Here is a 26,443-nt window from a genome sequence, read left to right as displayed (position 1 = left end):
CTGCTTTTCAGTAGCAGAATCCTTTGGGAAGGAAGGGCAGTTTTTATTTGCAGTTCATCTTACAGACTCATAATGCAGTTGGTATTTTGATATTTTTCTGTAACCTTTTCAAACTGAAAAACATGCATATGCTTTTTTCTAGATTGTGAAGTGGTCAGACTATTGCTCACCACTGGCCTATAAACCTGGTGAGCCTTATAAGTTAATTGCTGAAGCAACCTTAGATAATTTCAGTGACCTTGGAATAGCATTCATGGAAGACAGGCTTCAAATGGATAATGGAATGATGCCACACAAGATTGTTTGTAAGTATCTTCATTAATTGTTTTTAATGGTAGAACATGTTTGTTTCATAGCTGTTTTAGGACTGTGCATATAGTCTTTATACCGGACATTTATTTTGCACAGTGTTTGCTTCCTATTGTCATTCTGGGCTGTTGATTACTCTGTAGCACTACAGTGTTTTGTACTGTCAAATATGGAGATCCTTGAAAAGTTAGACCACTTTTTGAGTAAGTTGGTCTCTTTACTGATCTCTACATCTTTAAAAATGCAACAACAGAAACAACAGGAAAATGGATCAAAACAGTTTTTGAATAAATCCCCCTCTTTTTATTTAATGCTGCATAATCTACTGCCAATAGTTTACGTCTGTATGAGGAGATCTTTGTTTCATTCATCAGCAGTTTTGCTGCTCCAGACTAGGCAAAGGGGGTATAGTTTCAAGGGAATACAAGTGTTGTTAAGTGAAGAAGGTGATTATACTTGGATCTGGTGTTGTGTGCCAGTTGACTGTTTTGTTAATAAAGTTTCTCACTGAATTTTTTTGAGAAATTGGAAACAAAGCCGTAGGAAATTTCTTTGGCCTTATGGGAGTGGAGAGAGATTCAGTGAAATTGCAGACTTTGACTTGAAATATTTTCATGGCTCAGCAGGTGAAAAAAACTACCCTATGAAAAGTATGTTTTTTTTTCTCTCCTGTTACTTAGTTTGTGCTGCAAGTTTCACACTGGTAATAATCATATTTGCCCTTCTTTTCTCACTTCTATTTGCCCAAAGTTTTTTGTCTTTGCATTTCCGTCCTTTTCTGGGGGGAGAAAGAGGAAGGTTTAACAGTTTTTCCTATTTGATAGTTTTCCCTCGGATTCTCAGCTCCCAAGTCTTGCTATGGTGGGTATGTCTCCCTTTCTGCAGATTGAAAGCTGTTCAGATTTTTTTCATTCCCATTAACTTGTTCCAGGTTTTATCTGCAGCCTTCAGCAGTGCAAGCCATAGTTCAAGGTCTTCATCTTACCCAATATCGTCATTTTATTAGCTTATTTCAAAATAGTTAATTTCAAAATAACAGCAAGTAATTTTTGCACCCTGCCCTCCTTAAGAGGCCAGTGCTTTTTCCAAATGTTCTTTCCTTGCTTCATTGTGTCCTTTGTTGGGGACAGAGGGACAGGCAAAATAACAAGCTGGTAAATTGATGCATTTCTGGGAACTTCCTCACCTTCCCACCCATTGATTATCATTCTGTTAAGAATACATCTTCATTGTGTGTAGTACTTGTCATTTTTTACTTTTGTGCAAATATGTTTGCACTCACAATAAATGTTACTTTGTTTAAATGTGCCATATAAATATCAACTATTGTGCTCTCAGTCAAACTTTCCTGGAGCAAAGAGTCATTAAAGTGCAAATTTATTATGTTATTGGAGGAGAGGATTAGGATTTGGTGTGTCAAACAAATTCTTGCTGTTATAGACGTTTTGTAATGAAATTAAATCTAAATCCTGCCATGGTATTGATATTCATCATAGCTCTTTAAATATCACCTTGATAATCCATTTTTATTAATATTTAACTCTTTCAGCTGTCCATCTACAGGAATCTACCCTGAAAGAGTTGGTGGAGGTGGGACCATCTGTAAAAGAGCAAAGTGTAAGCAGTGCACAAATGGATGAAGTAACTCCTGCTGCTACTGTTGGAACTACTCTGAAATCAGGATTAGGAGTAGCAGAGACTGCAGGACAATGTAAAGAGGAGAAATCCAAGCTGGAGAAGGAAAGTGAGCCTGAAGATGAATCTATCAGTTTATCTGACAAAGAGACAGGTGCTGGAGAACATCATCATTTGCATCTTTCCAGCTGTCATGAATGCCTGCAACTTGAAAACAGTACTATTGAATCAGTCAGATATGCCTCTGCAGAAGACATTCCAGAACTTTCTGATGATTGCAATAGCACACTTGAAGAGAATGATGGTTTTCTGGCAAAAGGAATTAAGAGAGTAAACCTTGCTGGAAAGCCCCCTAATATATTGATTTACCTTGGCTCTGAAACTGCAAAAGTGGAATTTGAGCAGGTAAAATCAATCCTTCAAGAATGCCTTGGTGCAGACAGCTACACCATCTACCAGCTGCATGAGGAACAAGTTCTGAAAGCTCCCTGGGTTGATAATTCACTGCTGTTGGTCATTGCCACAGATGAGCCTATTTCTGAGGAGAACCACAAACAATTTATGAAGTTTTTATCTAAAGGTGGAAAGATTCTAGGATTTTCTTCATCTTTTACATTTGATGGCATACAATTAAAGAGAAAAAACAAAGTGAAGAAGGCTGTTCATGAATTAGTAGTCTCTAAAATGGACAGCACTGAAATGAAGTTAAATCTCTTGGTCAGTGGGTGTATTTTTGAGGAAGTAATGAAGGAAGATACAAGCAAAGTGAAGATACTGAGTCGATTAAATAATGCTGATAGAGACACAGTTATTGTTCATCTGTCTTACGGAGACAGTGGAGGAGAAGCTGTTCTTTCTCAGGTACTGTATACAGAAACATTAATTTGCTGAAAAAGTTCACTTTTTCCCATTGCATGCTCTTGGGGATGCCTGTCAAAGGGAGGTATAGGTGGATGTCTTAATGAATGAATAAGGACTTTGCAGAATGTCTTTCACTTGATCCTGAGGAAGCTTAAAGAATGTTAGAGAAATGTCAGTGCTGTTTCACTTCCTCCTTTTCACCATGTAGCTATGCACATGTAGATCATGCAAGACCAGAGCCAGTGGCAGAGAACAGATTTGCACAGTAAGCAAGCATCTTCAAGAGCAGAGCTGCCTTTTTCTGCCTGCTAGAGGGTGTGCAGTGATACAGCTTGCGTTTTACAGATTTTGGGAGGTGGGAAGAGGAAGAGCTGAGTCGTTGGTGGACTTGGGGTGAAAGTTTATACTGGCAAGATAAAAAAAGAGACATCCCTATGGAAATATGAGCTATGGTGAAGCAGAGAGTAAGGAGAGGATGTAAAACAAACCTTGCAAGAAACTTGAAAGATGTCTTTTCTTAAGGTTTAAGGTTATGGCAGCCAGCACTTCTGGAAATCTGACTAGTGAACGAGAAAGTCCTAGGCTTTATTACTTGTTGCATGCCATATCTAGAAAAACTGCACAACAATTCTTGCTTGAGCAAGTAACTACACAAGAAAGGTTAGTCTCTGACTGCACTGAAACGCTGTTGTTGATCTAGGTCTGTTGAGTCTGTTTTTGCTGGCACTGTCAGGTATATACTGTTTGCATCTCAGTGTTATGAATGAAGTGAACCAAGCCATTGGTTTCTTTATCAGTACTTTGATTAAGGCTAATTTTTGGATGGATGTTAGGTTTATGATGCTGGCCTTGCTATTCTGTCATTAAAAAAACCACAACCCTTTATTAATCTGGAATGCACTTTTTCTATTTACTACCAAAATTAAAAATCTAAAGCTTGTTTGTTTGTTTCTGGGTTTTTTGTTTTTTGTTAACCTCAACACGTTTTCAGTCAGTAGTATATGCTCCCTTTTTGGGTGGGGGTTGTGAGGGAGAATCTGGTCTGCTGGAAACCTGCTTTTTTGTTTTCTGAGTCTTGCTTCAAGCTTTAAACTTTAAAATGTTTAACATCCTGCACCTAACAAATAGCTCAGAGCCTCTGGGGGACAGAAATGGGGGAGTCTAGAATGAGCCAAAATGTTATTAATTCCACTTAATAATAATAATAATAATATCCCAGTAAATAGGTACCTCTCCAATGTTATGGTATTGTGATCTCTGTTAAAAAAAACTCAAACAAAACCAACACCCCCTCAAAAAGTTAAACAACAGATTAAGTTCAAGTGTTCATAATCTTTTTTGCTGTTACTCTCTGTCTTCTTGGATAATGGATGAGAAGCTTCCACGGATGTGTTAAAGGTAAATGTTGGTCACTGATTATATAGTCACTGATAACCTATCTAATGTTTTGAGTGATAGGAAAGCTGTTAAGAAGCACCATTAAGTTTAGAAAAGAAGTCTATGCTCTATAGTATGTATCTGTCTGGGTGTATAACCTGTGCTGTTAAAGTCAGAGAAATTTCAGCCATTTCATAGAAAAACTTCTAAAGTCAACCTGAAGGCATCTTGCATGTTTTGAGTTGGCCTCAGTAGGAGCAGAGGTAAACATTTTATTTTTAGCATGGCTGTTCACAGTTATATCACTTCCTTTACTGTGTCTTTACTCTGTCCCAGCACACTGAGGAAAATAGAGCAATTACCAGTGTTTAAGTAGATGAGGAATATAATGTAGACACACTTGAACAAACTTTATGGAAGATTCTAGGACCCTTTTTTACCAATATTTTAGTTACAGGAGAATTTTCTCAGGAGCCCACAGCACTCAAATTTAACTGCTCATGTATCAGGTAGCATACACTCTTCCAGCAATTATGTAACATAGAAATATTCATCGGGTTTCTTGGGAGTGTTTTTGTCTGTTTATCACATTAAATCTGCTAGCTTTTTGGAAACTGTTTTACATAGTAGCATGTTTATAGCTTTATGTAGGAAGCTGTGCCACCCATGTGCTGCGCTTGTACTAGAAAATCGATTAGCTGCTGTTGCTATCCATTTCTGCAAGTTCCTGGTGAAACCTGCTTTGCTCTACCGTTTAAATTGACCCTTCTGCTGCAGTAAAACTCAATACTGCAGAGGTTTTCCGCAGAGAAAGGGCATTACAGCATAGCTTCAAAAATCAGATTAAGAGGATTAGTGTGCCATTTTATAATTGTAAATAACTTCCAGTCTGGATTTGAACTGCCTTATTGTTTTATCTTCAGAGGACAGTGACATCAGCCATTAAATATTCTGTCACAGTCTTGTTGTTTCCCTTTTTTCTGTTCTTCCCTGCCCCCCATTTTGGCATATTTCCTGAATTTCAATAAAGTAGATCAAGTATGAACACGATTAAAATGTGCAAAATTGGAGAAATTAGCAAAGATAATAGCTTGCCATTTTCATTAAATTTAAATGCATATAGTAGGGTACAAAGGCTTCTAAATATCACAGAATGGTCGGGGCTGGAAGGGACCACTGCAGATCATCTAGTCCAATCTCCCTGCTCAAGCAGGGTCACCCAGAGCACATTACTCAGGGTTGTGTCCACATGGCTCTTGAACATCTCCAGGGAAGGAGACTCCACAACCTCCTTGCATAACCTATTCCAGTGCTCAGTCACCCTTATAGTAAAGAAGTTCTTCCTCATGTTCAGGTAGAACGTCCTGTGTTTTAGTTTATGCCCATTGGCTCTTGTCCTATTGCTTGGCACCACCAAGAGCCCCATCCTCTTGACACCTTCCTGTCAGTTGTTTATACACATTGATCAGATTCACCCTTCGCCTTCTTTTCTCTAGGCTGAACAGGACCAACTCCATCAGCCTTTCTACTCGTAACTGGATAGTTCAACCACAGTCAGGAAAAAGCTGCTTTTGAAAATGTTATACTTAGCTCTAAACTAAAACGTGTGATACCAGATACCAACAGCATTTTTTTCTTTATTCCCTCTGCACATGTCCTGCCAGGCACACTTGGAACTGGATATCAATTCTATGGATGTCCAAACTGAACAGGATTTTAATTTGCTTAAGATAAGCAATACCAAGAGATATGAAGTTCTCAAGGAGATCCTGACATCACTTGGCCTGAATTGTGAATTAAGTAAAATTCCTATGTTAACACCTATTTACCTTCTCTCTTCTGATGAGGTAAGGCTTCTGCTTACATTTCAGTTATTTGAGATTTATGCTACAAGACAAATTCAGTGTTCACTTAAATACACCTTGTTTCTTATGTAGTATCTTTGTTTGGAGATGTTTACTTATGTCCTACAGGTAAGCATAAAGTTTGGTTTCTACTCTGTCAGTATTTTGTTATCTGCCAGCAGTAGTTTTGAATTTAAACATGGGAATATTGTGCAGTTAACTTGTCAGGTATATTTGCTGTATTTCTGTTAAGAGCTTTTATGCTTATTTGCATGCTTCTCCAGTATCAAAGCACAAGGCTGTGGTAAGCTACAGAAAGAACTTATTTAAAAGACAAGATCTGGTTTTCTTTTAAACTGAGGTAGAAAGTTCTGTATAGGCTGGTAGCAAAAGGTCAAGCTGAAATTATGGAGAGTGGTGTGGCAGACCAAAGCTGAAAGAGCTGAATGAGTAGGGAAGAGTGTATGTGATTATAGAATGAACAGCTTTATTCCTGTGGCTGTTGTAATGTTTCCTGGAAATAGAATAGGTTCTTGTAATTCAAATAGTCAGCTGGCTGTTCTGGACTTCTCAATTTGAGACATTCTCATGAGGAATTGTGAAGAACATATAAAGCAGTAATTTTAACTTGTTTGTTTGTTTTTAACATGACTTCAAATACATGACAACTATATTATATTGATCTGAAGGGGTGAAAGCAGTAGGTTATTAAAAAGCAATGCAGGTTACTCAGGCTCCTTGATGTTGCTGTTTCCAGCCCATTTAGCCCTGTCAATATTTGCAGTTACCGCACTTGCCTGATTTCTGCTCCTTTTCTGTACCACTCTTAGATTAGCACAGAAATGCTAATGTCTGTCTTTAGGGGAATTCAGCAATAGAAGCTCCTCCTTGGGTGCCTGTTTCCATCAGTATCAAATATCACATATTTTTTTTGGCTACAGGACCAATCAGTGAACCAAGTGACATATTACAGCTGAAATGTTTTTTAAATAAATTATGATCTTTCAGATTTAGATAGTACTTTTCAAAACACTGTTCATTAATCTGAAAGGTGGGTATGATAAGCATTGCACGATTTATAGATTGGGAATATGTGATTTATTTTTTAAGTTTGTAAGAGATGAATTATGTTTTGAGTGATTAACTGGTGAATGTTGCTTTGGGGTCCTTTATGGGTGTGCAAGGACAGGAACAATGCAAAGTTTTCCTTCACTATGGAGAGGAGGAGGATGTGTGGAAATAGTTGCCCAAGGAAGCTGTGGCTGCCCCATCCCCAAGAGTGGTCAAGGCTGGGGTGGATAGGGCCTTCAGCAGCCTGTTGTAGTGGAAGGTGTCCCTGCCCATTGTAGGGATTTGGAACTGGATGATCTCTGAGGTCCCTTCCAACTCAACCCATACTCTGACTCTGATATGTGACTTCATTGTATGGCAGACAAGTCAGTTGCAGATCCAAACTGACTAAAATACTATTAATAGATGTATCTGTAAATTCAAATCTGTATTTTTTTTCTGTGTCTCTGAAGATACTACCAATACTTTTTGCTGGTACATTAAGCAATGCCTCTGTCTAACAACTCAGGTTGGATGTAAGAATTGATAATAATTAGGCAAAATGCAGAGAGTTTTTTTGTTGTTTTTTTTTTGTTGTTGTTGTTGTTTTTGTTTGTTTGTTTGTTTGTTTTTTGATTGTTTTGGTTTTTGTTATTCTGCTTGAATGATCACCTTTTCATGTGTGGCAGACTCTGCCAGATCCACCTCCGCTTTACAAGGGTGAAAATACTATTGGAAGTGCTCCTATCCAGCCTTCTGCTTGAAGCAGGGGTGTTGCCAACACCGCACCAGGTCAGCCATGCCCTTTGGTTGAAACTTGAAAACTTCCAAGCGTGCATGGTACAGCCTGTCTGTGCAGCCTCTTCCAGTGCTGCTGTTCCATTCTATTGATTTATTTTTTTTTATTATTTTTTTTAATACTTTTTCCCTGATGTCCAGCCTGAACCTCTCAAGCTGCAGTCTATGGCTGTTATTTTATTGTCTGGCACTGTAAAGTAGTATTTATCTCTGTCGTTCTTTTAACTCTCTTAAGTAGTTACAGATTGTTAGTAAATCCCTGCTTAGCCTCCTCTTTGCCAAACTGAATGAACCCAGCTTCCTTATCCTCCTTTTACAGATATGTTGTGTACTTCTAACCCCTTTGCGAGTCCTAACTAGCAGTTCTTTGCATAAGCTGAAGTCTGCTTTCTCAAGACCTAATTGTTGATTCACTTTCAGCCTTCCTCCAGATTTTTTATTCTTGTAGTTGCTACAGCCAGTGCTGCTGTGACCAAATATGAAACAAGTTCTTCCCTGTCTGTGAGCAGCATGTTTGTAAGAATTGGTTATCTATTTGTGTGACAGATGTGAAAACAAAACCCTTTTTTCCTAATATTAAATGTGCTCTGTACAGAAGACTTGTAGTTCATTTAACTCTTCCTTTTTTGTTCTCCACCTTCACTCTTACCATGATTGTTCCGTTCCTATGCACTTGCAATTTTCATGAACAAAAAGTTAGCTAATTTCTGTCAAAACTCGCCATCTAGTGGCATGTCACAGGGTCGCAGGCCATCTAGTAAAGATATTTTTTGCAATGTATACTGTATAGTTAAGGTTTATACCTGTTTTTTCCACAGATTTTTTTTTTAATAGTAGTTTTTCTGTGTTGGTGTGTGTAATTCATTTTTTCAATGTCTTTCACTTTAGCCACAACATGCTTCCAGAAGAATATTATGTGAAAGGATGTTGCAATATGTGTGTAAAATCTTCCGTTAATAATAAAGAGGTAGCATATTAAAATAAAAAATGAGTATGTAATAGTTTAGCTATCTAAAAAGTTACTTATTTTTCTTCTTATGTCATGCTCTACATAGGTGTCCTGGGTTTAGCAGCAGCAGTCATCTTGCTTTCCTAGAGAGCATCAATGTACAGAAATGTACCTGACAGGTGAATAATTTGAAGGAAATACTTAGATTTGTTTAATGTCAGAGTGAGTCAAGTAGTGCTGGAAATGGAGTAAGCTGTTTTGCAAACTGTAGTACTTTTGGACTTCCTTATTTATGACTACATGGAAAGCTTGCCCTGTACAAGTCACTGGGGGTGTATTGAATAGTATATTCCTTCTCTCAGAGATTACCCAAGCAATGCTCATTAACTTGAGCAAAAATTAGTTTTTTTTAATTTTTGGATTATTTTCTTATGCTTTCCTGTTATAAGTAATTAGTAGTGATTGAGCAAGCTTGATGTGTTGTTTGCAGTTTCAAAAATGGAAGAATGGCAAATGTTCTTGTTTATTGAAGTTGGCAGGTCAGTAATGATTCCTCGTGCCCAAACTGGGGGTTGCATCTGTACTGTTACATTTAAAACCAAAATGCTGGTAGACCTAACCTGGTCAGATTTGTCTAATTAATTTAAAAACTAAAAGCTCCTTTTGATTATGTGGAAGAAATAATAATTTATTTTGCTCTGCATTTTCTACTCCATTAAGAAAGAATACATATTTTTTTTCCTCATTTTAAAATTCTTTACAGTGTTATTTTTTCTTTCTGTAAGCTTCGATTTACAGTAGAGATGTGCCCTGTTCTGTGTGATTTCTTTGGTTTCTCATGCCACCCTCTTTCCTGCTTTGTCACTTCAGAACTTTTATCAGACCTATTTTCTACTATATTGTGGACATGAAATAAAACTTCAACTTTATTGTGTGAATAAGTAGCTTCTCTTGTCTTTTCCTTTGCAACAATTCCTGAACAATGTGTCTTTTTTTGCATCATTGTTGTGATGCTTCTAATAATAATCACACCGAATCTATTACTCCAATCAGTGTAAATTTGATTATTAAGACTTTCAGATCTTCCTGTCTGCTCTCTGGGTCTTGGATGGTGCCTTTTGCAATGCGATTTTGCGCTGCTTCTAAGGGGTGGATTTGATTTATATATATATTTTTTTTCCCCTCCTTAGGATTCACATTTTGAAGGTTTAGTTCCCAGTTTATATGGCTATCATGTATCTTAAAATCACAATCTTACTACATGGATTAAAAAGAAGACCATAAAATATGAGCAGGACTGCCATTATTATGGCTTCAAATTCAAATAAAGGCTCTAATATCTGAATAATGGATGATAATGTCCATCTGTTAAGAGGTCCAGATCTTACCATGTAGAATTGTACTAGTCAAACCTCAGCTAATACTCGCTGCTGTTGGTGTTGAATGATCCCTATCACCGTGTGCACATTTTATTCCCAATCATATTTCTTATAAACAAAGCATAAGGTAGGGAGTCTGGAAAGTGAGAGCACTTGTGGCAATTATTTCATCACAAGACTTTTTGCACTAAGACTTGCAGGAATGGTTTGCTCCAGATGCACACATAGGGACATTTTCAAGTTTGGTTAACTGGGAAAAAATACATATTATATCAATACAGTGCTGCAACAACAATGAAGGCAGTGTTTGAACTAAGAGCAATGTAGCATTAAAGGCATCTTACTTGTTTAATAGTTAGAGCTGCACAACTTGTTGGTTTTAAATGTAATTTTAGAGAAATATTGGTATTAAAACACAGCATATTTTATTTTTCTTTTCCCTTGATCTGATGTAAAGCAGTTAAGCAAATTGTAGACCTTTACACTGCTGTAAAAAGAAAATTCTGTGTCAATGCGGTACAGGGTGAATTCAAGGTGGTGAAACAAATGGTGATCACTGTAAGCCTGTTGTCTGGCACCCATATGTTCAGTGGCAGCTTCAAGCATAGAGATCTGATTTTTTCTGCAGCTTTGCCTTTAAACACTCAAATATTTACTCTTTTACATTGCCATCTTAAAGGATAATTTTTCAGACGTAAATGCTAGGATTGTGTTTTATTGCTGTAAGTTTCAGCATAACATCTTCTAGACTTCAAAACAAGAATTTGCTCCTTGAAGAGTGAGAGAGATTTGTCAGAATAGTGATTATTTCCATTAGGAAGTGTATTATGCCCACATGTTTACCGATCTGAAACCTCTTAAACTTGACTACTAACTCCTCAAGCTGCATTAGGCTCAGTCACTTTTATCAGCATCTTCCAAATGGGTGGTGGCCAAATGATGAAATGTAGTCAGACTCTATTACTTTGGCTCAGCTAGTAACAGTCTTTTAAACAGTACATTCTTCCAGAATAATAAACGGTTAATATGGACATATTGGCTAAAGTTTGAAGTTGGGGGTTTTAACTCTTGTTTGTTGGGGGCAGAAAGAATAATTAAAAAGTGCAACTGAATGTACTTTTTGAATTTCAAACTTTCCTTTAAGGGATGCTTTGGGATACAGAATACTGTGCTCACAAGGATGATGCAGTGTGAAGTCAGGTTTGTGTATTTGAATAACTCAGTACAATACAGCACAATCAGATCTCAGTTGGACCAAATTTACATTTCTAGAGCTACAGTTTAGACTCTGTGATGGCATCGACTGTTTTAAATTCCAAGTCTATTACGTCAGCGAAGAGAGTATGAAGTTACTTCATACTGACTGAATCTTTCTTTGAGGATGGGAAATTTGAACTCTCAGATAACACTATAATGAACCTAGATTTCAGGGTACATTTGAAGACGATTGTTGCTGAAGTATTTCCATGCATATTAATGTGTATTGTAGAACTTGAGATTCAACTGTGAAACTTCAGAGTTGTCTTTAAATTTCCAGTGCTAGAATCATCTGCAGTTATACTGAAACCCCAAGGCCCTGTTTTTATTGCCAGACAAGTTTTTGTGCTTAAAAATGAACCAAAAAACTGTATTCTACAAAAAAGAAGACTTGCTTATTTTCTCCTATCATCCTCAAAGCATAAGGATTCAAGCATTGTCCCTGCCTTTTGAGCCAGTAGGACAAAAAGCAGGAGTCCCTTGGAAGTGTTTATTCTAGAAAGGAAATTTGCTCTTTGCTCTAGCAAAAGCAGTAGCCCAAGTTACTGCTGAGAAAAAAGTAACCCAAGAGCTGAGAGAAAAGTTAAATGAATAGCAGTCTGAAAGGATTCTGTGATCACTGATAAGTGGTGTCTGAATTTTTAACTTTTTTTTAATGTTTTGTATGTATTATTTCCAACGAGCAGTGCATTGTTGCTAGAAAACTTTGTGCTTGAAAACTTTGAAAGTTTGTCTCTTGGCTAGGAATAAAAACGTCTTTTATTGCAAGTTGCTTCAGGAAAATAAAAAAGGTAGATACAGCAATGTAAATGCGTCTCTACCAGTAAAAATGTGTATTTGCTGGAATAGCTTCTTCTTTTTGGGAAACAGATTTAAGCTATGCTGTGTGTGGAATTCTTTTTGCTGGTCAAAGCTGTGTTTCTGCTAGACTGGTTAGGCAATGAAGTGCATTTGGCAAAACATTTACCTTCTGGCAGGTAGCATGCTTTGTCTCTTAAGTAGCTTCCTGAAGAATTTATATCTAAAACATAACCCAAGGACTGATAACAAAGTACTATTAATTAAAAATATTTATAATTTAAATCCATATGTTTAGGGTTTTTTCATCATAAATTCAAAGTTATTTGTTGGCTTGCAAGGCTTTGAGTTGCATGTGTGTACAGGGAGGGTGAGTGTGCTTTTGTTCAGATTGTATTAACTTTTCCTCAAATTAACTTTTGTTTCTTTGTAATAAAACTTGCAAACCACACAGACTGTAAACCAAAACTATTTCAGTGTTGTTGTCATTAATTGAAAAGCTCTTTGTATCAATCAGTGTCTGTATTCTAATAGTAGCCCCTACTGCTTGCTGGTGTTGAAGTGTGTGGTTCTGACAGGAATGGCTCTTTGAGATGGGATGGTTTGTTTTTTTTGGTTTGTTTTTTTTTTTTCCTTTATTTTGTTTTCCCCTCCATCAGCAGTTAAGGTAATGCAGAAGCCTTCTCCTGCTTTAACAGTTCAGAGCTCTCGGTCAGAGGAAAGCAGAAAGGGTGGCATTAGCTCTCAGAAGAATGGCTGACTGAAGTGTGAGTGCCTACAGGTTCCTAGTTTGTGCCCACTTCCACAGTTAAGAAGTTTGCCAGCAAAATTCTCTGCAGTTTCAGCATAGAAAAAGGCCAATCTTTGAAGTGCTTAAGCAACACAGGGACTTCTTGGACACCAGCTCTGTCATAGTGCTGAGCATAAAAAGAGAACTCAATGGCATGGCAGAATAAATCGTAGAGATGATGTATTTTTACCTCTCACTTGTGAATGGCTAAATAAATTATTATGGTCAGTTACTGTGGCTTACTAAGCACAGGGTGATTTCTTGATCTGTGCTATTTTAGTAGAGCAAACTAAAACTGAGGGGAAGGATACTTCTCTGTTTTCTATCCTTACCCTCTCTAGCATACAGAGGGCGGATGAACTACTTGAAGGTATGTGCAGTGTGAGTGAGGATGGATAGAAATTGAAAGAGAAGGAAATCTGCAGATGGGAACCAACCCTGGTTGGTTCTTTTATCTCAGTGATATTTCCCCTTGTACCTTAGTGAACAGTTTTATAACACTCATCATACAGCCATGTAGTAGATGGAGGTAGAGTAAGACATGGTATGTTTTACTGCCTCTTTCTTCTTTCCCTGCAGTCTTCTCTTATTCTGCTACCTTTATTAGTACAGTTTCCTAATAGATCTGTCATTTCTTCAGTAAAAATTTTAAACTTTTGTGTTCAAGCTACTTGATGGAGGTAAAAGCTTAAAAGTTGAGTTTCTATAGCAAATTGTATAGCATATGGTCCAGGGCAGGATGCTTTTCTAAGCTACTTATATGCCAAGGCAGCCTGTCAGTCTTGCCTGGCAATGAAGACTGACAAGCTTTGTTGTCGTAGTTTTTACTACAGTGGAACTGCCAGTCTGCCTAAACACCACTCTGACAGAAACACCTACCCTCTTCTGCTCCCCTGCAACTGGTAGGGCAACTGGTGGTGAAGAGGAGGCAGGAACTTTTTAGAGCCTTCTCATAACACCTCATCATCCCCTTATAAGGGAATAGCACAGGGAAGGGCAACTGTATCTGAATTTTCAGGTTTCTGTTATTGACTGAAGCCTTACTGGTCTCACTGGTGACAGAAGGGAGCAGCCCTCCCTCTCCAGAGGCTGAAAAGTGGTTATTTTTTTGCTTCTCTTCAGATACGAACAGCTTGCTTGGATCAGGGAGAACTATTACATTGACATCTTGCCTGGAAAAATTGTTTTGTTTTTAAAAAAACGTTTTTCCTATGCTGCTGAGAAGTATTTAGCTGGTCCTATTGAGAAAGGCTCAGGGAGAGAGAGAAGAGGAGGTGTGAGAGATATCAGAAACAGTAATATTGACTGTATGTAGAAGGCATGGAGGAAAAGACAATGGGGACTATTAAGTTAAACTGTGAGGCACAGTTAAAGGAAACCAGGCTTATAGTTAACTATAGGAAACCAATCTTACAGTGCAAAATTACTATGACAGTATGAAAGGTTTTTTACTAACTTTTGGGACAAAATGAAAGTGTTCACTAGAGATTGTTTTTCCTGGGTGCTAACTCTGTGGTCCAGGCTCAGGATCTGTCTGATAGCTGGGCTTTGTTCATGCTGGCTTCTTCCTGAATTAGAAGGCCAAATTATCTCTTAATTTGTTCACTCATAAAAGTTTCTTCAGACTTCTCTGTGGAGCTGTTTATTGAAAAAGGCTGGCATGCTGCAGGCTTCACTACACTCACCAGTAAGATGAGACTCCAGTATTGATCAGGGTCCCTCCACAGCTGACCTGTATTAGTGTTGGCATTATATTAAAATCACTGCGGATCTCTGTTGCCCTCAGAAGCTGTATGCTGTTGCGGTTTTTTTACAGCTCCTTCAGTGAGAGGAAGGTGTCTTAGCACTAGGGGTCACTTATGAGCTGGGTGTAGAGAACACACAGTTAAAGCAAAAGAAAAGGTGGAAAAAATTTTATGCGTGCTATGTTGTATATAGATTTGCATTAAAATATCTTTGCATGTTTGCATGACTGTCCTGTATAGTATTTCCTCAATTTTAAAATGACATTTTAAATTGCAGAGGAATCAATGGTATGTAGTATCAAAATATATTTTATTTTCAGTTAAGAAATCTTGATGGGAGATGGAAGCAACTCCAAATGCCTTTTGCTTTTCTGTTGTTTATCTTTAGGGAATATTTACCAAATATTTGTGGGAAGGGGAAGGAGAAATCTGGCAAACTTTCCCTTTCTTGTATATTTCTCTAATTAAAAATGTGTTTTCCTTCTTGCATGATAGCAGCAAGCATGCTGCTAAACAACATGTTAAGCCATGAATCACATTTGTAGGCATGTAATTATGAATAGCATACTGTATTAAGGTTTGTAAACAACCTTTTGGCTAGGTATTGATTTGATAAATGTTTTTGACAATCATTTGGAAAATGCAAGAAGCTTTGAGGAATGAAAGAAAATATCTTGTTTATAGCAGTCTCAATAAAAAGGGTCTCTATGCTGCTGTGAGAACTAGAAGTTAGTGCCTTTTGTACTGAGTAGCATTTAATCTTAGAGTTAACTCTGATACGAAATTATTATGTGCTGGCATCTGACCAAAGTGCCACTCATTGAAGTGTATTCTGTCATGTTTCAAGGCTTGCTTCAAGTCAGTTTTCATGACGCTTCATAATCACTTTCTTCAATGGGCACGTTCATTCTGTACTTTTAGAGAACAGAAAATTTTATTATCCTTTCAGAATGGCTCATGTAATATATATTTAAACATTTGTGAGCTTGATTCATGTCTTATGCTAACTTCTCACTCCTGTAATGATAGAGAATAGCCTTAGAGTTGAGTACACTTTCTTGAGTATAGGTCACTCAGCAGAGAGCATTTCCAGTGTGAGGCTGAATTTTCTTAGTTTCAGTTTGTCTTGGGAGTTTGTAATAGGAATGTAAACAAGGAAAGTAAAATCCAGAGTGACAGACTAATCCAAATTCATGTTGGCTCTGTGTCTAACACAGGCACGCATTCTATCTTAGTGTGAAGGCTGTAATTAAAGTGACTGGTCTTGGATTTTGTTTCAGCACTCAAAAGTTGTAACTGGTAAACCTTTTTAGAGTCAGGGTTCAGGGTACTGCCTTTGAGCAGATGGGTGATTTTAGATAGCAAGAATCCATAACTTGTGACAAACGCTCTGGAGATCCATGGCAATTTGGCATTAATTCGTTTAGTGTGACCTCACTGGTAAAGCTCTGACAAAAGTGGAGTATTTCCAAACATAAAAAACTTGAGATTCTCTGACTATCAGTGGGGCCTGTAGCTAATTTATGTAAGTGAGACTGGGGAAATGAGAACAGGCTTGGCATCAGCTGGGGTCCTGTGAGATGCTATCATGTTACCATTGCTCAGAAATGACGATACATTTCCACAATGAGAGATCGTTACAATGGTTATCTAACAATTTAATTAGTGCTTCTTTTGTATCTTTTAAGCAAATTATGGCTAGATGATATAAGATTATACAATATAATCAAAGGGAGAAGTCAAATAAAAATATAAAAGCAAGAGGAAATAGAACTGTCTTTATATTTCTCTTCAAAAAAGATAGAACTGCAAACCTCAGCTGATTTTGAAACGGTGCATTTACCACATTGAGGTCTTGTGGATATATTTCTTTGACTCTTAACATTCTTTGACAATCCATTTGCACAATAATGCCACCAGAGGAAAAAAAAAAGACTGCAAAAAAAATTTATCAGGTATGACTTGTATCAGCAGTTTATAGGGAAGGTGCTGACTTAGAGAATTCTGTTATATTTATCATTTGACAGTTCATTATAAGAAATGATCTGAGGTTTCTGATATGTTGAGGAAATCCTGAAATTCCAGGTGCAGTGGGAACGGCATTTGGCATGTGACTATCTGGCCAACATTATGCAGTTCTTGTAATGAAAATCTGATTAAAGAACAGCTGTTAGCTTAAATCAGAAAGTTGCTGTAGTTCTTATTACAGCTCTTATAGGAAAGGTTTTTCGTTTTTGTTTTATTTTGGGTTGTATTTGGTCTTCACAAGTGGAATGTGTTCCAGTTCAGTAAATCACTGTACGCGGTTACTTGGCAATTGTAGTGGTGACATTAATTACAAAGGATTTACATGAATAGCGAAGCAAGGTTTTCTCAGAAGAAAAAAAAAACCCTCAACAACCCAAACCAGAATAAATCTTCTGTCTGTTTTCTTGGTACGTGTGTTCCTCTTCTGCCAGTAAAAGTACCTCTGTAAAAGTGCTGTGTAGCTGTGTTCGTCAGGGTAGCCTATATTCTTATGGTGAGATTATACAGAGCTGTGCTTCACAGGATTACATGATTTAATTTTAAGATTCAGCTGGTCACTGTTTTATTGGTGCCAGCATTTCCTTGTGCAAACACTAGAGGATCCACGATAGTGATGAGGTTCTGTACTTAAGTATGGCACTACATCTATGTGTAATTATATATACAGACTTGTATAAGTCTGTATGTATCTGTATATGTGTGTTAATGTGTGTAGTTTTAAAAAGTTTGTATACAATCTGATTAGTTATATTGGTAACCTCAGGTTTCAGAAATTGTGTTTCTTTACCCCTTACTTAATAAATGCATTATATAGTAGAATTTATGAAAGTTGCACAGGCCCAGAGAAGATGACTGGTCCCGGAGAGCTCCAGCCCTGAGAAAAGTTGAGATGGGAGTTAAATGTCTAGTGTGTAAATTGGAGCATGCTCCTTTACTGATGAGGGTAAGAACTTTTTTGAGAGAGAAAAGCCTCAGGAGGAAGAGCTAGGGGAACTAGTTTGATACCAGATGAAAGAGAAGACAGACACTGTGTGGGAGGAGGAGTGAGGGAATGGGGCAACAGCTGAAGAGGCAGGCAGAGGTAAGAAGCAAGACTTCACCATATAGAAAACAACTCATATTACTGCATTTTTTAGCATTCCCTGCAGCTGCTAGCTATTATAATGCATATCTAATAATTTTAGCTATAAAATTTTGCTACTTTGGACTGATCATTTCAGGAGCATATAAGACACAAGACAACATTTGATTTTTACAGCTTGTTTTGTAGCGAATCACTTTCCTTATCTAGTGTGTATTGTTTCTGAAGTGTGTGCTAAAATGTACTCTTGAACTTCTTTAAGAAATATTCCAAGTACTACTTGAGAAAACATTTGAAAATAACCTTCTGAATTTGTAAAACCTGAGTAAATGTATGATTAAAATAATTGTTAAAGCCAAGCCTTAGCAGGAGCAGTATTGAGGAGGCTAGTACAGTCTGTCCCTAGTTGTTTAATGTGGGTAAGAATCAATACTGCACTTTAAGAGTAGTAGTAGTGGCCATAATAAATTTACAGGTTTTGCACATGATGAGAACAAAGATTTAAAGACAGAACAATAAATAATTTAATAACTTAAGTCTTCAGAAGTGGGTACACAGACTGCCAAGTCTCAAAACATTTTTTGGACAAACCACCCGTGTCTAGACTTTTGCTCAACTTCTTGCCCTTCAGTAGAGGCTTACTTTAAAATGAGTAACATGTTTTCTCAACTTGAGAGAAATTAAATAAAGAGAAGGTGATTTTTATTTCCCATGATACAAATGTGAAGGGATATTATGGATAAAATGTATATTACTGAATAGTGTGCATGTTACCTTTTTCTGGTCATCTTTTTTGATGTTACAGTTGCAACAGAGTAATTGGTCATCATTTCTTTGTAACTTTCAACTGATGAATTATAACTTCAGTTGAAACAGTTACATTGTTCTCATTATAAAAATTATTTTAAAGAAGGACCAATATTCAATTGAAGAAAGTGTTATCATTACCTCCTTTGCTTTAAAGCAATGTGCCTGGTTGATCTCTACCTATTGTGTAAAGACAACTTCTGAGGAACTGAAAAACATATTGAGATCCTCTGAATTTTAAGACTGAGAGAACTATTTTGTGGGAGCATGTCTCAGCATTTCCATGTAGTCAAAATCAACAAAAACAAATTCTGGGAGGTATTTCTGAAATTCTTTTGCAAGATATGGGGAAAAAAAATTGTGTTTTGATGCGTAATTGTCAAGATTTAAATAAAAAAATACATATGGTATGGTTTGACTTTGGATCTCATTACATAGAATAAGCAATTATCCATGCATTTTTTTCTGGTCTCAAAGATTTAGTTTTTGCTTTTTAAACTGGAATTGTAGGTATTACAATTAGTTCATGTAACACAGCTACCTGACAGGAACAGAGATAGAAGTTATCTAATCAGTTTTCCGTTTTTTGACTGCTTTATGTGTATATTAGTACAACGTATTAGCTGATGGAGAAGAAAAGACAGTAGCTGAAAGCAAATCCTTATTCTTAATTTTTGTTTCCTGTCGAGAGTGAAGGGCACTTTCCCAAAGTTACTGTAAGCATTGTGAGATGCATATTACCATAAGTATTTGGGCTGCTTATTTGAATTCCTAAGGTTTTGTTAGAATATGCTAAAAAAAAAAAAAAAAAAAAAAAAAAGGCAGTTGTACTTTTATCCCTAGAATACTTCTGTCATTATTTTCCTGATATCAAACATGCTTGGTTAATGTTTTGAACTGATTTCCAAAGATTGTCTTTCATGAGGGAATACTTCATTGGATCTGTGAGGCATATGCTCTTTGACTCACCTTCGTTATGCTGTAGCTTGCTAGAGGAAGAGATAGTTACTTTATGCTTGCTGTGTTCTTTCATACATCTGCTACTGGCCACTGCTGGAGGAAAGGTAGAGTTTTAAAGGGGCATATTGATAATGGCTGCTGCTTCATACTGTTTGATCAGCAGCAGCTTTCGCAAAGAGCTGCCTTTTTCTGCTACGAGTTAGTTTGTCATTTGAAAGAGAAGTTCATCAGCTCTTGCAGTTATGGGAAGCTTTTCCTTCTACCTGTTTTAGCCGTAGACAACATCTGGGAAGCAGCAATGTTTAATGTGGTATTTTAGCCAAATGGTATGTATGAGTGGCTAGCCATGATAAGAATGTGCTTTTGTTATCGCTGCTGCTGACGTTTCCTCTTGGAGGTGGGAGTGGGCTTCAATCTTCTCTTAAAAATTTTCAAACTGGTTTCTATCCTATGTGATCCATTCTGTCTAATGATGGTCTCCAATTGGCCATCCAGGAATAGCCAATTAGACATTTTTGAACTTCAATAAACCATACTACAAGTATTGCTATCCTTATTGCTCCATACAAAATAATTTCTCCATCTGCTCAAGGATGTCTTTCTCTTACAAGCGTATGATAATTTGTTGGTAAAATGTTACTTTTGCAATGACTGTCACATTCCTGATTTTATGTAACAACAGTAGCTTGACAAACTGAAAGTATGCATCAAATGATAATTGCTATGCTCAGTCTCCTGTTTTCCCAGCTCTCTTATGTTCAAGAAACAGAGACCCGAACTGTCCCTATTTAACCAAGGATAAATTACTCACTAAGTGTCAGAGACTGAGTATACAGATTTTGTCTGTAGCTTGAGTTCATTACTTTGTGTGGATCTGTTCTGAAAGTGCATTTTAATCTACTTTTTTCTTTTTTTCCTAAGTACTGATTGAAGTAAGCCCTGAAACATTTCCCTTCAAGACAGTTTGTTTTTGGAAGTTAGCTTTCTGGTTTGGGACTATTAATTAAGGGCCTTCAGCACAGGTGCTTCATATTAATCAGTTAAAAGTTCATCTTCAGAATCAGTATGTGCAGAGCTGGTTTTCAGTCTTTTAAAGGTTTTGCTTCATTCTGGCCAGGTTCTTGACTTCAAAAGCGTAGTCTGAATAGGCTGTTGTTGTCTTAATCCTTATTTCTGAAGACTTTCTTGTCCAGAATTTGGCTATTTTTCCTTTTACTCTTAGAACATGGTTCAAAAGTTTCACTTCTACCACTTTCTACGGTCAGTCAGGAGCTAGGCAGTGCACACAGTACAGCCATATATTTTGGGAGCCAGAATCCCCTTTCACTCACTGGCCGCTTGAGATAGAATGAAAAATTATACTACTGTTACTCCACTTGAAAGCTTTTATAACTTGTCAGAAGTTCGAGGTTTGCCCTGCAGTTGCTAACCTTTGCAGTAGAATACATTAGTGCCCATATGCAGCAAGTATTTACTATTTACATAGCTTTCAACAAGTATTTCCATAAGGGTGTATTTTGTTGTCTCCTTCAGACCAAGACGTTTCCTTACCTAAATTTCAATGGGAAAAGTCTAAGAAATGAAGCCATCTTGTTTTTCAGGTGTACTATTCATTAGAGTCTTAGACCAATGCAAGAGCATGTTTTGCAAGCATTGTGGTTAGATTTTACTAAATAGGTTCTTTTTGAGCTACACTGTACTTGAAGTGTTATTATTCACATTAACACTTTTTAAATATAAATAAGTAAAATTGCAAAATTTTGGTTGACAGATTGGGTCTTCCCTGACCTCTTTTATCAGTAATAGAGCATATATATCCCTAAGCACAGAAACAGGTGGTTATTCTCAGACACAAGTCAAGGGAATCTGAAGTCCTTCAAAATAAAGAATGTGCCATTGTCAAAACAAATTCTGACTGCCTGTATTTGCTTCTGTTGATCACTCCTCATATACTACCCCAATCTCAAGTCTGTTTTTGTTTGCTTCTTTGAGTGCCTTGTTTCCAAAGTTACTCCTAGAACCCTGAATTTCAGTTATGAGCTTTGACTTTGCTTCATTATCTGCAATACTGTAAGTTCTGTATGCCATGCATGGTCTTTTGGATTAGAAGCTAGTGGTGTATACGACTTTGCTAAAGTGAACTTAGCCCTAGAGCAGCTAAAGGGTTTGTCTAAATGTTTGGCCTTATCCCTGGGAGGGTTTAAAGGACAAATTAAAATATTTTGGGGTGTTTTTTTTTATTTTCCTTCCCTCCCCCCCCCATTTGTCTTTAACGATTGTAGAAATGCTTTCAGATAGTTGCTGTCTATGGAGGTTAATCCTCGAAGCTGCATGTATATCAGAACCCTTACAGTTATGGAAGGTGTGTGATTGGCTTACTGTCTCCTTGCTTTTCCTCTGAGGAGAATTTTTTCCATGTCTTGTTCTGAAAAAGTTTTCAATTTGATTGGAAGAAAATACTGAATCTGAAAGGGCTGAAAGAGGGAGAGAAAAATTACAATGCAATAGAAAACATGCAGCTAGGTTAACTGTAAATCTAGTTTGTATCATTCACTCTTACAACCTGGCATTATAGTACATGGGCATGAATGCTGTATTTTACCCCATGTTTTATGAGAAAAAATCATTAATTTGTGATAAACTGAATATTATTGATGCTTCCTTTAGAGTTCTTGATTTGCAGTCTAAATTTTACATTGTTTTATGTGTGACGTATTTACAAAGCATAAAGATTAACTTTTTTGATAGATTCTGCTAAATAAAAAGCATTGGTTTACTTTTTTTCAAAGTACCTTCAAACCATCATGCTAATATTTTCTTAGGATCCTTGATTACAAGGAGATCTTAGCTACAGTAAAAGTAGTTGTTATCTTAATACTGTTTTTTATCTTCAGAGTAGGTGTACTGTAAGTAACATAACATGCATGTTTTTGACAATATAGAATACAATTTCCAAGAAATTCCTCCTTTCTAAGATGTTTCTTTTAGTATCTTTATTATTATTGTTATTTTATTCATAAAACATTATGTCAACCTGAATATGCTTTAGAAAGGATTATGAAATATATGATACATGTTGAACATTAGCTGGGCAACTTTAGGGACATAACGGTATTGTAGTCTCTGAATTGTGGTGCATGTGAAAATGTGTTGTGGTTTCGCCCTAATATTTCCCAGACATTTCTTTAGCTCAAAAAACCCCACAGTGTGACAGAATTGGGAGTTCTTGCTCAGAAGAGACAAAAATGAGGTACAACTGAAAATTGCTGTTTGATTCTGAAGCGTGTTTACAGTGCTAAGAGGAGAATCTTTAGCTCCTGTTCTGCTATTTCATATTCATGCACACCAAATTCACTGATATTTTATGTAGAGAAACCTGTTGAAAGGCAAAAGAAACTTGATGGAAAACCTTAAAGTAAGAATTATGTATTACTGATACTAAGAAAAAATATTTTCTTAAGTTTTATTTACTTATTCTACTACTGATTCCAAGATTTTCAACAAACAATTTTATTCTCTGTTAAAAAAAAAAGTTTTGGTACCAAATAAAAACACTACTATGTGATAGCTGTTTAATAGAGCCGGTTTTACCAGCTGAATATATTGCATCTAATTTATTGCCCTATTAGCTGAGAACAAAATTCTTCTGTGGTTGTTTTTTTCTAGTCAATACAGAATACTTTTGAGAGTAATTTAAAATAAATGTGTACAGCATTTAGGAGATTTATATCTTGATTAATTCTTCTAAACATGACTTTGATTTTTTATTTTTTTTTAAACCACTTTAATATACATAATGTTCAAATTTTAGTGCAAAAGTGGAATGTCTTTTCCCTTCTGCCTGGTTTCTCTAGAGTTACTTTTAGCACAGTTGCACATGTGCTCAATTTACTATAAGTTTTTCTTCAAAAAAATAATAACAGTTTTGTTACAAAGTAGGTGTCACAAAGAATTAAATGCTCAAACCGTAATTTATCACATCTTTTTCTGGTAGGATAAATCAACACCTTCTGGTCCTCTGATTTATCAGCCCTTTCATTGCAACGCTCATTTTTGTGAAGTGTTACGCAGTGTTCTTATGTCAAAGGTAGACCTTGTTCCTACTGATCCTTTACCCTCAAAGTCAGCTTTATAGTCTGGTGCAGCAAATGGACCCCAATTACTGCGCTGTGTTATGATACCAGTTTGCCTTGCATAGGTGGCCATGTACTGTTTAATTTCTTAGATTAAGAGCTCCAAAGTCCTAAATGGGATTTCATCCTGTAACTTTGAGTTTGAACTTAAACATTATTATGGATGTTAGTAAATTATGCCACGTATGGGAGGGATTTGATACATACATTCTTTGTCCCTTTTTTTGTGTGTGTTCATGTGCTTAAAATGTAGTTGCATGGTTACATGCAATTACAGTTTTTTAAATTATGCTTGACTTAAAATTTGGTTAAATTCAGTCCTCCAGTGTTTCTTGACAGAGCTGGGAATTCTGGGAGAGGTTTTGACATTTGAATATGGATTGATTCATTTGAAAGTTTTCAAATAAAGTTTGAAATTGACTTGGCAAGTGCTTGCAAAGAATTTAATACACGTTTTATACGTCATCTTGCTCTGCTACCTGCATCATAAAACCTGCAATTTATTTTGTTGTTGTTGTAAAACTGATATTGAGCCTAAACCTGTTTTTTTCAACTTACGTACCATGTTAATGGTGCATTTGTAATGTATTAAATAAGTAATTATTTTTCCGTTGTTGTAGGTCAATATGGAACTAACATATTCAGTGTTAAGAAATGTTAATAAAATATTTTAGATTTTTTTTAAATACAACTCCATTTTTTCCATAAAAGACAGATTGAATTTTAAATAACTTCTGTTTTTTGTTAGAAACCTTGCAAAGGTCTCAAAATCAGCACAAGCCACAGTAAATTAATGCAGCACTATAAAATACTGCTTCATAGAATTAAGGAGTTTTTGTTTAAGAAGACTTTTGGCCTTTAAGAATGGAATATGGTTCTCTTTCATATGCAATATGCTTTTTTCATATGCATGGATGGCTTCAGGTTTTTTTAAGGATATGCTTTCAGTTCTGGATGACGTTTAGCCTTTGACCCAGCCACTTTCTTACAATAAACAGTTTGTTGATGAGAGCAGCTGCTGGGAAGATTGCTTCCAGACTGTTCTGTTGCAGCTGAGTAAAAAGCAAAAGCCAGGATGCACCTTACAGCATTGCTCTGCTGTCCTTCTTGTTCCTCCACTTAGCTCTGGCTTGTTGAAGACATTGTGGTGGAGCCTTCCTGAAGCTGGCCTTGTCCTGCAGCCACAAAGGCAATTACATAGTCGGGGACTGTAAATGGTAGTACTTTGTCTAAATTGGGAAACAAAACCAAATGTGTTCTGCTTTGGGCACTATGCATTCACTTTTTTTGTTTTGTTCTGGTTTTTATTGTTCCACCCTTTAAAGTATTTATTTATATATAACAATAAAGAAAATGCGAGTGCCTCTTTTCCTGTATGTTTTGGATGACTGAATGACAGCATGTGCCTTCTAGCCACCTAATTCCTAAGCTTAACACTGTACTAAAACAGAGAGATACTGATATAAAAACCTTTAAGACCATTTTTCCTTCTCATTGCTAGTTAATTTCTTTTTGTCTTATTTTTATCCTTACTGACAGCATTTTTTTTTTTTTTATCTACAGAAGGTAACATCTCATATATTTTTCATTAGTGGGTGAATTCTGACTTGGGCCCTTCAGCCTGTCTTTAGAATGTACAACTGAGCGTTGGATAAATTAATTTTCTGCCTACATCTACATAAGTGCTTTTTAAAGATAAATTTATTTTTAGATTCAAATTCAGGCAGAGATGTATGAGCAGTTGCTGGACATGTAGACTGGGAATGGGTTGAAATCTAAGATGCTTCATGTCCAAACAAATGTAACTGCAATGGAAAGGATAAGAATACCTTGCAACACTTGGTTAAAAATCTTTCCCTTTTTTGGACTAGGTATTCCACATATCAGTTGGCAAAATGGACCCACTTGTATATGTGACTGTGTCTACTCCCCATACTGCTGAGATGATGCACTGTGTAATTGCTTATGTGATATAACGCTTGTTTTTAAAAACACACTGAAGTGTGAAGACAAAAATAAGGGACTTGGTCTTTGGAACGATCTTTCAGAAATGATTAGCTTTTTCTGCCTCTCTTTGCGAAAGTATACTGCAGACTAAATTAACTACCCAAATCACTAGGGACTCCTAAAAATGCAGTTGGTTGTGAATTAAAAAAGTCACCAAACCTTGCTATCTTTCTAAATGCCCTTCCATATTTTACACAATCAACTCATGTTTTGCACCATATCTGTGTTTAGGAAATACAAAATGATTATTACTAAACTGAAACAGATTTCCTGTTTATATAGTATTTTGAGACTGCATAGCAAGTGTCAGCCAAGTAACTACAGAAGTTCATGAGAACATGAAATGAGAGTGCACCTCGGTTGTGCTACAATAAAATCTTTATGAAGTTCTTTGGGGGATGGGGAAAGGAGGGAGTGGAGAACTGGGGATTTCTCTCTTTCCTAAGATTTTTATATTATGAACTGAAACACTAAGCATGGAAATAATGGCCCTCTGTGTGCTGAATAGAGTAAGATAGATGAATAGATTCTGCTCTGACTTAGCCTAGAGAAGTAGCCTCAGCTAAAATATGTCTTCCTATTAGTAAAATATGCAAAACAACAAGTCAAAAATGAAAATATTGTAAGTAATCTGA

The 26,443-nt window shown here is 36.5% G+C and overlaps 2 protein-coding genes across 4 annotated transcripts in view; both read left to right on the top strand.

Moving 5' to 3' along the window:
- The window catches only part of PIGP (phosphatidylinositol glycan anchor biosynthesis class P), a 152,431-nt gene that overhangs the window by 39,020 nt on the left and 86,968 nt on the right, over positions 1-26,443 (top strand). The window lies entirely within an intron of this gene.
- The window catches only part of HLCS (holocarboxylase synthetase), a 122,147-nt gene that overhangs the window by 11,135 nt on the left and 84,569 nt on the right, over positions 1-26,443 (top strand). For all 3 annotated transcript variants that reach the window (XM_061359128.1, XM_061359130.1, XM_061359129.1), the window contains exons 3-5: positions 143-305; positions 1,859-2,805; positions 5,847-6,029. In XM_061359128.1, the coding sequence (XP_061215112.1) occupies positions 143-305; positions 1,859-2,805; positions 5,847-6,029 (1,293 nt within the window). The remainder of the gene's footprint in view (positions 1-142; positions 306-1,858; positions 2,806-5,846; positions 6,030-26,443) is intronic.

The sequence above is a fragment of the Neopsephotus bourkii genome, unplaced genomic scaffold, assembly GCF_033783945.1.
Source record: "Neopsephotus bourkii isolate Nb327-2 ecotype Australia unplaced genomic scaffold, CSIRO-AGI_Nbou_v1 NB_962, whole genome shotgun sequence".
NCBI lineage: Eukaryota > Metazoa > Chordata > Aves > Psittaciformes > Psittacidae > Neopsephotus > Neopsephotus bourkii.
Note: the sequence above shows the minus strand (reverse complement) of the source record. Positions and strands in the feature narration are given on the sequence as shown.